The sequence below is a fragment of the Myotis myotis genome, unplaced genomic scaffold (genome assembly GCF_014108235.1).
Source record: "Myotis myotis isolate mMyoMyo1 unplaced genomic scaffold, mMyoMyo1.p scaffold_m19_p_7, whole genome shotgun sequence".
NCBI lineage: Eukaryota > Metazoa > Chordata > Mammalia > Chiroptera > Vespertilionidae > Myotis > Myotis myotis.
The window spans coordinates 38,530,857-38,545,260 of NW_023416379.1; the positions used below are offsets into that span (position 1 = coordinate 38,530,857).

A 14,404-nucleotide genomic window follows, 5' to 3' on the forward strand; every position below is an offset into this window, starting at 1 on the left:
CTTTTCTGATTCTTTCAAGCATTCAGATGATTTATGTTTTTGTACTTCCCTTCAATCAATTAGAATATGGCTGTGTTTTTCAAGCTAAAATCCAACAACTTTTCATGAGTTTTTTTTAAGTCCTTTGCAGAAGTAGTAGAAGTTGTGCTTTACTAACCATCTCCATTTATGGTTAAGTGGCTAAAGTATCAGGAGAAACAAAGATATTGGTTTTGGCAATGACTGATTGTGAAAGTGAAGGCATAGGAAGGACACGTTCTCCAAAGAGGCAAAGAATGAGGTCTGACTACAGGCTGAGATTTGCTGGCAGTGCCCAAAGGCACTGACATGTAACACTGACCACGCACCTGGTATAAAGTGCTTTTTAACTGCGAAGGAAGCATACCTTGATCTAAAAAATACCAGTTAGATATTTAACTAAGAGAACAATAGTCTGAGCTTCTTTCACATGTTCTTTAACTGTAAGTTTCAAGAACTTGAAGAATTTTAGGGGCAATCTGTATCTTTCACTTTTGTGAACTAAATTCTCTTTTTATTAGGTTCACTAAATCTGTAAATGTAAAACAGGAATTTAGCAGCATCTGTAAACAAATCAGAAAAAAAGGAGGATTCTCTTCAAGATGAAAAGCTAAACCCTTAAAGTATTATCTTTAAGGTGCTATAACTATTTATTCAACTATTTTATTTCTTGTCCTAAATACATTACTCACTTCTGCCATCACTCCAGAATGCAAGTTTGTTATGGTTACAGGGAAACCTGAAGCGTGTTTATCAGCCTAGGACCAAAACTGGTCCCATTACATGTAAGTGAGAGTTTTAGTACCCCACTATAAGAAATGAGTGACAGGCAATAAGGCCAGGGAAAGTAAGAGCCACCTTCGTAACATCAGTGAATGTGGGTAACCAGGGAGAGGTCTAGGAAGGATTTGCTTGAAGGAAATGGAAAGCAGAAAACAGATTGTTTCAGCAAAACAGGTGAAGTCAGAGAAGAAGCAAGACATTAGTTGATTAGGAAAATCTAGAAGGTAAGTGACTGCTCATAAATTTTCCAAGAAGATGTGAGTCTTTGTGCCCAATGGACAGAAACGGGAGACTAAGCCCTAGCTGATCTGGCTCAGTGGATAGAGCCTCGGCCCATGGACTGAAGGGTCATGGATTGGATTCTGGTCAAGGGCACGTACCTCTGTTGCAGGCTAGACCCCAGGCCCCAGTTGGGGTTTGTGCAGGAGGCAACCAATCAATGTTTCTCTCTGTGTCTCTCCCCCTCCCTTCCACTCTCTCTAAAAATCAGTGGGAAAATATCCTTGGTAAGGATTAACAATAACAACAAAACAAAACAAACAAATGAGAGACCATGGAAGTTTTACCACTCGTGCATTAAGAGTCTCCACTAGTAACTAAATTGAGGGTAAGTGTCTGCATTATGAGTAGAAATATTAGTGGAAACTGAAAGTGAAAAAGAACGGCTTTTTAAAAAAGTATATCCTAAGCTGAGTCAAATAGCAGTGAGCAACAGGATTCTGATTTATCTCATAACCTACCTATAGATGATTTCCTTCCCCAAGATGAACTCACTTTATTCATTGAATAATGTTTGCACCCTAACATGCTAACTAACACTGCCTTACACTACAGGCACACCCTCTGAGAAGTAAAAGTGCAAACTAAGATGCCTCCCCTCCCCTCCCCCTATTTTACCTCACCTCATCCTACTCCCTTGCTGGTAGTGGACTGAAGGATTGAAGGATTGAAGGATGGAAATGGAAGTTATCTCTGAGCAAAAGCTGGGAAACTTTCTGTTTGTACCACCCAAAACTTGTTTTAACACACTTACCAACATCTCCATAAACATAGAGGCCCTTTGGAGGTTTGCTCCTTGAAAAAAGCTGCAAATTAAGAACAAATTATAAATCTCTAACATGGAAATCATTAAATATCATCATATACATAGTGTTCCTAACTGTGCTATATATACAGGGCTAAAATGGACTATTATGCACAATAAGTAAAAAAACAAACAAACAAAAAAAAAAAAACCTGATGTAAAAGGCTGGGAAACCTAACTTAGGTTTCAATACAAGAGGCAAAATGCATAGTGGTCCAGAGCAGGGGCTCTGAAGTCATGCAAGTTTATATTCCTACACCATCTGCTAACCATGTAATCTTCCCCCTCTTTCCCAACCAGCTCTCCAAACAATGGCAGCCTGGCTCATTCTCAGCAAGCAACAGATTAGAAGAATTTTTCTGGAAAAACTAAATGATATCCAGCCTTATTTGCTGCCCTAGGCCTGTCCTGCCCATGACTCTCAAAGTCGTTTCTTGATTCGATCTTTATTTGAAACATCTGCTGTGAACTGCTTCCTGCCAGGACTCAGATACACACCCAACCCCTAAAATGCACAGACATAACATTAGACAAACACTTGAAAATGTGAACATGAGTAAGTTTCTCTAATGACCAGTGTAAGATCTGTTCTGTTACTTGTATCTTAGGAAATTTGTAAAGGAGGAGGTGGAGGATACCTTTCTACAGGGTTTTTGATGAGTCCAATAACACTGCATTGTACCACTGAGCCACACTGGCCAGGCCATTGTAAATTGTACAGATGGTAAACTTAAGGATGATGTTGAAAGACTGTGGTAACCTATCACCTCCCTCTGCTAAGCATAAAAGATACAGCACAAGAGTACTGGAGTTGGACCCAAAAGATCTGGTACAAATTCTGGTTCTGCTACTTATTAGCTATGTGACTCTGGGTAAGCCTCATCAACCCTACAATCTGCTATTTCCTTATCTGTTGGGTGCAGGGCAGAGCACAGGGGAGTTTCCACTCACTGCCCACTTCTGCATACCTAATCACAAGGCCCACTCACTCACAATGAAGACTGAAAACTACGTGTGCTGACTGATACCTGCTTCCATCCAAACTTGGGGCCACGAAAAAGGAAACGTTGCACCCTTTGACACACTCATCTCAAAGAACTGAATAACACTAACATACACTCAAGATATTTTATATTTAAAACTCTATACCAAATGAATCAAGAATTCAAGACAGGTAGCCCAATTTCAAATATAGCCCATGTGCTAAGTCATGTGCTAAACCTCAATAAATTCCAAAGAATCAATGTACTCCAACCATAATATAATAAAGTTAGAAATAATGGAAGAATTGCTAAAAATAGAAAAGCCTCATACTAAGACATTGACCTTCCCATCACATGCACCCAAACTTCTGAATACTGCTGAAAAAAGGTCTGAAAGGCATGCAGACTGCACCCTCTCACCAGCCCCTCCATATTGCCAACAATTGTTTCCCTGGTTAGTTCACTCTCTTTCTCCACAATGATGCTCTAGACAGAACCTTCTCAGCTCCCTTCATGCTAAACTATACTTCCTCTATCACTTTCAGCAGATATCTCCTACTTCTTCATAGGGAGAAAACAGAGGCAGTGGGTTGGAACACCTTCAACTTCCTATATGAAAGTAATCCCACCCATATCTGTACCCATCCTTTCCTCTCTTCCTCCTGTGACAAAGGAAGATGATTCCTCCCCCAATACAATCTTCTATCAATTTCTGGATCTCAGCCCTTCTCCCCAACCTTCTCAGGATCTGCGGCCCATTAAATTAAATTTTTCACTTCTCTTGTAATCCTTCTCTTCAACATCTTTATAACTATCTTCCTGTGAATGTATTTTTACAACCTTGAAGTGTGATGTTTTATAAGCAAAACACAAACCCAAAAACTATAAGGGGAAAGATAGCTACATTAAAAGAAGTGGAGTTAAACATTTCTGTTTAGGGGGGGGAGGGGGGGGATGTTAAGAAAGGTAAAAAGATAAACTGCAAAAAAAAGAAAAATTTATTATAAAAAAGAATTTATTTCCTTGGTAAACAAAGAGCTTTTATAAATCAATAAGAAAAACAAATACAAATTGCTTAAACATATAAAAAATACTTCATTTCATTCACAATAAAAGATATGTGATTTATGCCCTGGCCGGTTTGGCTCGGTGGATAGAGCATCGGCCTGCGGACTCAAGAGTCCCAGGTTTGATTCCGGTCAAGGGCATGTACCTTGGTTGCGGGCACATACCCAGTGGGGAGTGTGCAGGAGGCAACTGATCGATGTTTCTCTCTCATCTCTCATCGATGTTTCTAACTCTTTATCCCTCTCCCTTCCTCTCTGTAAAAAATCAATAAAATATATTTTTTTAAAAAGATATGTGATTTACAATAATAATGACAAACCACCATGACAAAATTCTAAAAGTCTCAGAGAATACAGTATTATTAAAGATGTAGACAGACAGACAGGCTCATAAATTGTAAGAATATGAATTGCTGCAGTTTATTTTTTAGATAAATGTCATTGTCTATCAGAATGTAAAGTACATATACCCTTTAACTGAACAATTCCATTTCTAGAAATTTATCCTACAGGAATAACCACACGTACAAAATATATTAGTATATTCATATGATGGAGTACTATACCACTATTAAAAGCTAATGAATTGTTGGATATTCAAATGAAAGAATTTTTAAAAATGAGGTAGCTCTTATAAGTAGAGACTCTCATTATTTGCAGATGATATGATATTGTATATTAAGAACCCTAAAGATTCCACCAAAATACTACTAGAACTGATAACTGAATTCAGTAAAATAGCAGGATACAAAAAAAAAATTTAAATCCAGACATCAATGGCATTTTTATACACCAATAATGAACTATCAGAAAGGGAAACTATGAAAATAACCCCATTCACAATTGCTTCAAAAAGAATAAAATACCTAGAAATAAATTTAACCAAGGATATAAAAGACCTGTACTCAAAAATTATAAGACACTGAAGAAAGAAATTGAGGAACATAAAAACAAATGAAAGCATATACCGTGATCATGGATAGGAATAATTAACATCATTAAAATGTCCATAATTCAAAGCAATCTACAGAGTCAATGCAATTCCTATCAAGATAATAATCTAGTATATCACTAAACTAGAACAAATGTTTCAAAAACTTGTATGGAACCACAGAAGACCTCAAATAGCAACAGCAATCTTGAGATAGAAGAACAAAGTTTGAGGAATCACCCTACCTGATATCAAACTATACTATAAGGCCAAAAAATCAAAACAGCATGGTACTGGCAAAAAACAACAACAGACATATAGATCAATGGCACAGAATAGAGAGCCCAGAATTAAATCCACAACTTTATAGTCAATTAATATTGAACAAAGGAGGCAAAAACATATAATGGACTAAAGATAGTCTATTCAATAAATGGTGTTGGGAAAATTAGACAGAAGACACGTGCAAAAAAAAATTAAACTAGACCGCCTTCTTACATCACACACAAGAATAAACTCATTATGAATTAAAGCCCCAGATAGTTTGGCTCAGTGGATAGAGCATTGGCCTGGGGACTGAAGGGTCTTAGGTTTGATTCCGGTCAAGGGCACATACCTCAGTTGATTGCAGGCTCAATTCCCAGCCTGGTACGGGCTCCTGGGGAGGCAACCAATCGATGTCGATGTATCTCTCTCACATTGATTATTTCTCTCTCTGTCTCTCCCCCTTTCTTCCACTCTCTCTAAAATTCAATGGAAAAATATCCTCGGTGACAATTAACAAATAAAATGGAATAAAAACTTAAATGTTAGACTCAAAACCATAAAAACCCTGGAAGAGTAGTACTTTCAACAATAAAGATTTTTTTTAAATCCTAGAAGAAAACATAGGCAGTAAAATCTCAGACATTCTCGTAGCAATATTTTTCCTGATATATCTCCTCCAGCAAGTGAAACAAAAGAAAAAATAAACAAATGGAAATACATCAAACTAAAAAGTTTTTGCACAGCAAATGAAACTATCAACACAATGAAAAGACAACCCACTGAATAGGAGAACATATTTGCCAACGATACATCTGATAAGGGATTAATAATATCCAAAGTTTATAAAGAACTCATAAGACTCAACACCAAAGAAACAAACAATTTAATTGAAAAATGGGCAGAGGAACTAAACAGACACTTCTCCAAAGAGGACATACAGATGGTCCATAGACATATGAAAAGATGCTCAACATCACTAATCAAAGAAATGCAAATTAAAACCATAAAGAGCCCGGCTGCATGGCTCAATGGTTGAGCACTGACCTATGAACCAGGAAGTCATGGTTCCATCCACGGTCAGGATACATGCCCCAGTTGTAAACTCGATCCCCATAGGGGCCAAGCAGGAGGCAGCCAATCAATGATTCTCTTTCATCATTGATGTTTCTCTCTTCCTTCCTCTTTCTGAAATCAATAAAAATATTTTTTTTAAGAAAACCACAATGAGATATCACCTCACACCTCTCAGAATGGCTAACATCAATAAGTCAACAAATAACAAGTGTTGGCAAGGATACGGAGAAAAGGGAACCCTCATACACTGTTGGCAGGAATGCAGATTGGTGCAGCCACTGTGGAAAACAGTATGACGTTACCTTAAAAAATTAAAAATGGAACTGTCTTGCCCTAACCAGTTTGGCTCAGTGGATAGAGCGTCGGCCTGCAGACTGAAAGGTCCCAGGTTTGATTCCGGCCAAGGGCATGTACCTTGGTTGCGGGCACATACCCAGTAGGGGGTGTGCAGGAGGCAGCTGATCGATATTTCTCACCCGATGTTTCTAACTCTCTATCCCTCTCCCTTCCTCTCTGTAAAAAAATCAATAAAATATATTTTAAAAAAAAAAAAAGGAACTGCCTTATGACCCAGCTCTTCCACTTCTGGGAATTTATCTGAAGAAACCCAAAACAGTAATTTGCGCCCCTATGTTCATTGAAGAATTTATTTACAATAGCCAAGACTTGGAAGCAGCCCAAATGTCCATCAGTAGATGAGTGGATAAAAATGCTGTGATAAATTGACACAATGGAATGCTACTCTGCTGTAAAAAGGAAGAAAATTTTACCCTTTGTGACAGCATGGATGGACCTGGACAACATTATGCTAAGTGAAATAAGCCAGTCGGAGAAAGACAAGTATACCATATGATTTCACTCATGTGTAGAATTTAATGAAACTGAACTACCAAGCAAAACCGAGACAGACTCATAGACATAGAAAGCAGGCAGACAGCTTTGGATGGGGGCAGGGAGGGTAGGGGTGGCAGTACTGCGCAAAAAAAGAAAAAAAGACAGAGAAGACATAGACAACAGTGTGGTGATTGTGGGGGAAAAGGGGAATCGGTGGAGGTGAAAGAGGGCATGGAGGGGATAAATGGTGATGGAAAAAATTAAATTAAATTTTTTTAAAATGTGGGAAGATTTCCAGAAGTGTTAAAAAACAAAAAAACAAAAGTTTGAAGTTGGCAACTAGAAAAATTTTATTGAACCATACACTTTGAGTAAATCCTGGCATTAAGCTGGACATTTTCAAACAGCCACTAGTTCCAAAATATATCAGCCTTTTTTATGTTTATTACTTTAGCCATTGCCATGCCTAAATGGACTTGATACATACCTTGAGGTGTTGGTGACCATATCATAGGATTCTTACTGCATTAGAATAGGAGATCTGGCCCTGACGGGTGTAGCTCAGAGGGTTGAGCGTCATCCTGTGCACTGAAAGGTCACCAATTTGATTCCCGGTCAGGGCACATACCCAGGTTTCAGGTCTGATCCCCAGTCAGGATGTCTTTGTGGGAGACAACCAATGGATGTTTCTCTCTCTCATCTGTCTCTCTCTCTCTCTCTCCCTCTCCCTCTACCTTCCTCTCTCTAAAAATCAATTTAAAATCTTTTTAAAACATAAAATAACCAACATCACCCCCTTCAGCCCAACTTTAAAAGAAAGTGAAACTGCTAGGTTTTTCTTTCAGCCTATGGCACTGTGAAAAAGACATAATGATGCTGGGAGCCAAGAGGTTAGAAACCTCTGTGAGAAAAGCAGGAATAGCCTGGCCGGCATGGCTGAGTGGTTGAGCACTGACCTATGAACCAGGAGGTCACAGTTCGATTCCTGACCAGGGCATATGCCCGTGTAGCAGGCTGCAGAAGGCAACCGATCAATAATTCTCTCTCATCATTGATGTCTCTACCTCTCTCTCCTTCTCCCTTCCTCTCTGAATCAATAAAAATATATTTAAAAAAGAAAAGAAAAGCAGGAATTAGGAGCTTAAAGAAACCAAAAGGGAAGCAATTAATTTTGCATGAGGGTGATTAAGGAAAAATTATAGAAGGGAGATAGCCTGTGAGCTTACAGGTTGAGTAAAAATAGAACAAGCTATTCTAGTCAGATGTAAAATAGAAAAAGCTATTCTAGTTTGGAGGAAAAGCAAAGACATTCTAATAAAAAGGCAGAATGTCCAGTGAATTGTCTTGGGTGTGATAAGGTAATATAGCTATGCAGAAGAATATCTTTGTTAGGAGATACATAATGATGTTTTCAGGGTCAAGTGTTATGATGTTGTAATTTATTTTCACCTGATTAAAGGAAAAATATATTTCAAGAGAGAGAAAGAACAAATGGAGCATAATGTTAACTGTTAGTGGATTTAAGTGTAATTGTGAAATTTTTTCAAAATTAAATAGTTGGGGTGAAATAAACCACAAAATTTGATAAGGTGACTAATTAGTATATGACTTTTACTTTTGAATTACTCTAAATTATTCCAAAAGTATCTGAATATTTGCATTTTAGACAACTGCTTCCAAAACTTTTACCAAAATTATTCATTTAACTACTGCAGAGTAAACATTTGTCATCCATCATTCCAAATATTTTGATTGAATCATTCTAACTTTATCCATTGTTCCTTATATCAAAATTCTAGTGTTAAAAATAATTCAACATAATTCTCATCAAAGCTACAAAGTAAAATAGTATGTCCTCTGTCTTTCTGGGTTACTATCCACCTGCTATTGTGGCATAATTTCAATTAGGACAAGTAGATAATAAGGTTGGTCCTGTTAAAATAAAAAGAGTTTTTGAACCCAGCCAGTGTGGCTCATTAGTTGAGCGTAGACCTATAAACCAGGAGGTCACTATTCTATTACCGGTCAGGGCATATGCTGCGGTTGTTGGCTTGATCTCCAGTAGGGGGTGTGCAGGAGGCAGCCAATCAATGATTCTCTTTCATCATTGATGTTTCTATCTCTCTCTCCCTCTCCCTTCTTCTCTGAAAAAATATATTTTTTAAAAAAAGTTTTAGATTTATTTAAAATGCAGAAATACTACTTTTCCTGTTACTTCCCACTCTCTCCGCCATTCCACTATTATCTCCTAAAATGACAGAATTAGAGACAATTATTCCAGCTGGAATGCTGAGCATAATTATATCTTTTAAAAACTAGCATTACATCACTCTCAACATAGATCACTTTTTGATAAAAGTATATCACTTCAGGTTTCTAAGATCTTTACAAACTAAAAACAGAACTATATGTTAGCACCCATAAATTTTCTACAAATGAAAATCTTTTTTTAAATGCCTTCAGCAGATTTGCAAGAGAACCCTCTTAACCTAAAGTACACCAATTTGTTCAGTTTACAAGTATAATTAAGTCTATTTAAGTACCTAAGTAACTAGCAAATGTGTGTTGTGAAGGGGGGAGGTGAGCTTAAACCTCTAAGACAACTAGCATAAGAAGTGGCTCAACTTCTGATTATAACAGAATTTGAAGATGCAAATTACTTTTTAATGTCTCATGCATTCAAGCAATGAGCATGTATGTGTAAGTGCCTACATGTGCCACTGGGAAACAAATGACAGGAGGCAATTTCTTCAGCAAACGCTTCCATGTCACTCACTCCTAACTGATAATCTGACTCTGGACTGGCTGAGGTGAAGCTGTGCTAGGTGTGATCCACTCCAGTTCACCACTAATTCAGAGGGATGCCCGGGACATAAGCATAGTTCTCAAATCAACGTGGAGTTCCTCAAAAGAAAGATGTGGACGATAACCCTCAGTCTGAACCTGGTTGAGGTTCTGAATTTGAGAAATTCAAGCAGCCTTCCAGGCTTCCTCTGACACTAAAGAGGGAATGAGAACTCACACACAGCCACAGAGAGGCAAATGGATATAGGAACCTAACCTCTCACACAGACACAGGAGAGGCTGACAGCAACCAGGACAACTGTCTTCTGAATCAGTGGGAAATTACTGTGTGGATCTTCAGTGAAGAAGGATAACCTAAAAGATGCTTCCTTCATAGAGAATCATCAGGAACAGCACATGGGAAGGGCAACGGTGAAGAGCTCACTGGGTATAACTCTGAACTTAGCTGAAACAGATTTTATGGAGAAATAACTGAAGAGGAAGGAAAATCTAACTAGAACATAAATCAGAATCTATCACATCCACCACTTTTCCAAACACAACGTGCCACACACATGTCCTTCACCAAACAGTCAGCCTTCATCTGAAAAGAGATCTTTTCACTCCCCTCTCCTCAGATTCTCACCCTGGCCACCTTGCTCTCCTCCCCTCCTCCTCCTCCCAATCAAAGTCCTTGTTGCCGGTGATTTTAACGGACAAGTCTTGAAATGAATTCTTAAAATTTCCTACTCCATAAATATGTTCTACCAAGGCATTTTTCTAGCCGACTGTCTATCTACCAAGAGGTTTTCCTGATTTTCTCTCCTTTGAGCTGTATTTTCCATGGCCATCCTCACGTTGTGAAAATAGAAAATTACCTTTAGAGTTGACTCAGTCTTCATACAAACCCTCTACTGAACATCCTGAACTGAGTAGAAACATGAGACTTTTTGTCTCTCTTCAAAAGTAATTTTCAATTCTCAATATTAGTTTCAAAAAATTTGCTATTATTTAAGTAATATACTTTGCACAAATGGAAACTTTATACAATAATTCTCAGAAGTGTTTTTATAAAGTTTATTTAAATTTTAACCTTATTGAGTACATTGTTTGCATTTTATTATTATCTCTAGACAGTAAATATTGCATTTAATTTAATTAACAGTCCAATACTACAGAAACAATGCAGAATTTATGTAATACTGAAACTGTTACATGACAGTTCAGATATTGGACACATATGAAATGGCAAAGCCATTCTATATGCCAAGAGCAGTATCTTATATTTATTTTACCAGTAATTATAAGGCAAATGCAAAAATAACTTGAATATATTTTTAATTGGTATTTGTTTAAAAAAAACATGTTGAACAAATTGTTTTAAATGTGGTGATACTGATATTTCCCAGGAGCAAATAGTTAATACATATAATCTTTTTTTTTTTTTTTTTCCTGAACCATTTATTTATTTTTTTTAATATATTTTTTATTGATTAAGATATTACATATGTGTCCTTGTCCCCACGTTACCCTCTACCCCCCACCCCCCCCACCCCCGCTCATGCCCTCACCCCCCCGTTGTCCATGTCCATTGGTTAGGCCTATATGCTTGCATATAAGTCCTTTGGTTGATCTTTCCCCCTTACCCCCACCCTCCCCTACCTTCCCTCCAAGTCCCGACAGTCCAATCAATGCCTCTCCGTCTCTGGATCAGTCCTTGTTCATCAGCTTATGTTGTTCATTATATTCCACAAATGAGTGAGATCCTGTGGTATTTATCCGCTCTCAAGTTCCATCCATGCTGTGGCAAATGGTAAGAGTTCCTTTTTCTTCTTCCTCTTCTTAAAGAATACCTTTCAGCATTTCATATAATGCTGGTTTGGTGGTGATGAACTCCTTTAGCTTTTTCTTATCCGTGAAGCTCTTTATCTGACCTTCTATTCTGAATGATAGCTTTGCTGGATAAAGTAATCTTGGTTGCAGGTTCTTGCTATTCATCACTTTGAATATTTCTTGCCACTCTCTTCTGGCCTGCATGGTTTCTGTTGAGAAATCAGCTGACAGTCGTATGGGTACTCCCTTGTAGGTAACTGACTGTCTTTCTCTTGCTGCTTTTAAGATTCTCTCTTTATCTTTTGCTCTTGGCATTTTAATTATGATGTGTCTTGGTGTGGTCCTCCTTGGATTCCTTTTGTTTGGGGTTCTCTGCGCTTCCTGGACTTGTAAGTCCATTTCTTTCACCAGGTAGGGGAAGTTTTCTGTCATTATTTCTTCAAAAAGGTTTTCAATATCTTGCCCTCTCTCTCCTTCTGGTACCCCTATAATTCTGATGTTGGTACGCTTGAAGTTGTCCCAGAGGTTCCTTACACTATCTTCATATTTTTGGAATCTCTTTTCTTTTTTCTTTTTCGGTTGGGTATTTTTTGTTTCTTTGTATTTCAAATCTTTGACTTGATTCTTGGGATCCTCTTTTCTGCTGCTGGATCTCTGTAAATTATTCTTTATTTCAGTCAGTGTATGCTTAATTTCTAGTTGGTCCTTTTTCATGTCCTCCATGGTCTCCCTATACTTATTGAGGGATTCATTAAATTTATCGGCGGTTTCCATAAAATTCTTGAAAAACCTTATAACCGTGGCCTTAAACTCTATATCCAATCGTTTGCTTTCCTCCATTTCTGCCATTTGTGACCTGTTTCTTTGTCTCCGCATTTTGGCAGCTTCTCTGTGTTGATAGAGTGGCCCTGTGCACCAGGTGTCCTGTAGGGCCCAGTAGCTCAGCCTCCCCAGTTACCTGGGGTGGACACTCTTGGTGCACTCTTGGTGCCTTGGTTGTTGTAGAATCACTGGGAGGAATTGACCTCCAGGCCAATTGGCTGTGAGAATCAGCTGTGTCTAAAGTGGGAGAACTTCTGTGCTGAAGACACCCTTCTGGGGCAAGACTTGCTTCAGTGGGGCTTTGGTGCTCACTGAGTCTGCTCCCTGAGTGCGTCCCTTATGGATCTGAGGAGTTGCAGTCTGGATGGACCCCCTCTGACCACTGGGTACAGTGGCTCCTGGATCTAAGGAGGTGCTAATTCAGCCTCTGCCTGAGGCCACACAGCAGGAGCCACGAAGAGGCTCAGCTGTGAAGCAATGCAAGCCGCTGCGGGGCCTTGGGCCTTCTCTTGGAAGTTCCAGGTCTGCCTGGTTCGGCTGCAGTTAGGTACATTCACATGCAAAAGCCTCTGCCGCAGCCTGGGTGGGGCGGGGTCTCAGGGAGTCAGAGGGCGGAGAAAGCGGCCATGGCCGATTCTCCGCCCGGAGTCGCGCGTCTCAGTGTTCCGGTAACGGCTGCAAGCACCTCTGAGGGAAAGCCGCCCTCAAGTTCGCTCGCTGCCGGACAGACCAGCTTCTCCCCGTATGAGACCTGGGTCCCCAGAGACTTCCCGGAACCGGAGTTCAGAGCCGTCGGGAGTTTGTGATTCAAAAAGACAGCCGCGTCCTCAGGCGCCACCCCCTTTCCTCGCGCGCGCGCGCGCCGCCGTACCTCTGCACTTCACCTCCGCAGCGCCTCTGGCTCTCAGCGTGCTTTTCTTTCCTTCTAGTTGTGGAATTTACACTCAGCCAGCCTTCCTGTTGTTCTGGATGATGTTTGCTCAGTCCTTTGCGGTAATTTTCAATTGTTGTGTGAGGCGATAATTTCCCGGTGTTTACCTATGCCGCCATCTTAGTTGCTCCTCCCATATAATCTTAATTATATAAATTTGTACCATATATACTTTGTAGTTTTATATTAATTTCAATGTATATAATCACATTTGGAATCTAGTCCAAGAGTAAATCAATAGTAATGTGATTCATAAAATTTCTTCATAAGAATCAGAATTTTAAGTGCTAAGTAAAGCAATAATATAGAGTTGAATAAACTTATATCCTTTTAAAGTGGGCACTCAAAGACAGTTCTCATATGTATTTTATACCCACCTGAATTTTTGTACTTAATTCACTGAGCTATAAATAACTGCTTATGATTATTCTTTATGCTGAACAAGGTATCACTAAAATAAAAAAATGTTCATCTTATTCACATATGTATCCTTGGCTCCTGCATGGAGCCTAGCACATAGTGAGGAACAACTCTCCTTGTTTAATGGCATTTCCTATATAACAAAAGCCTAATATGCTAAGTGTTCGGTCGTCCTGTCGTCCGGTCAACCAATCAAAGCATAATATGCTAATGATATGCCAAGGACGCTCAACCGCTTGCTATGACGTGCACTGACCACCAGGGGGCAGACAGTCGACCAGTAGGTTAGCTTGCTGCTGGGGTCTGGTCGATTGGGACTAAGCAAGACAGGCCGGACACAACCTGGAGCCCTCCTGTGGTCCCTCCCTGGCTAGCCAACCTCCTGCATCCCTCCCTGTCCCCAATCGTGCACCGGTGGGGTCCATCGGCCTTGTCTGAGTCCTCTCACAATCTGGATCCCTCAGGGGATGTCAGAGAGCCAGTTTCGGCCCAATCCTGCAGGCTAGTACCAGGGACTCCACTGGTGCACAAATTCGTGCACTGGGCCTCTAGTATATACAATAATTCAGGGTC

General features: G+C 39.4%; 1 protein-coding gene across 2 annotated transcripts in view; it reads right to left on the reverse strand.

Annotated features, from left to right (window-relative positions):
* Positions 1-14,404, reverse strand: part of AFG1L (AFG1 like ATPase) — a 176,402-nt gene that overhangs the window by 134,716 nt on the left and 27,282 nt on the right. For both annotated transcript variants that reach the window (XM_036317555.1, XM_036317554.1), the window contains exon 3: positions 1,835-1,886. In XM_036317555.1, the coding sequence (XP_036173448.1) occupies positions 1,835-1,886 (52 nt within the window). The remainder of the gene's footprint in view (positions 1-1,834; positions 1,887-14,404) is intronic.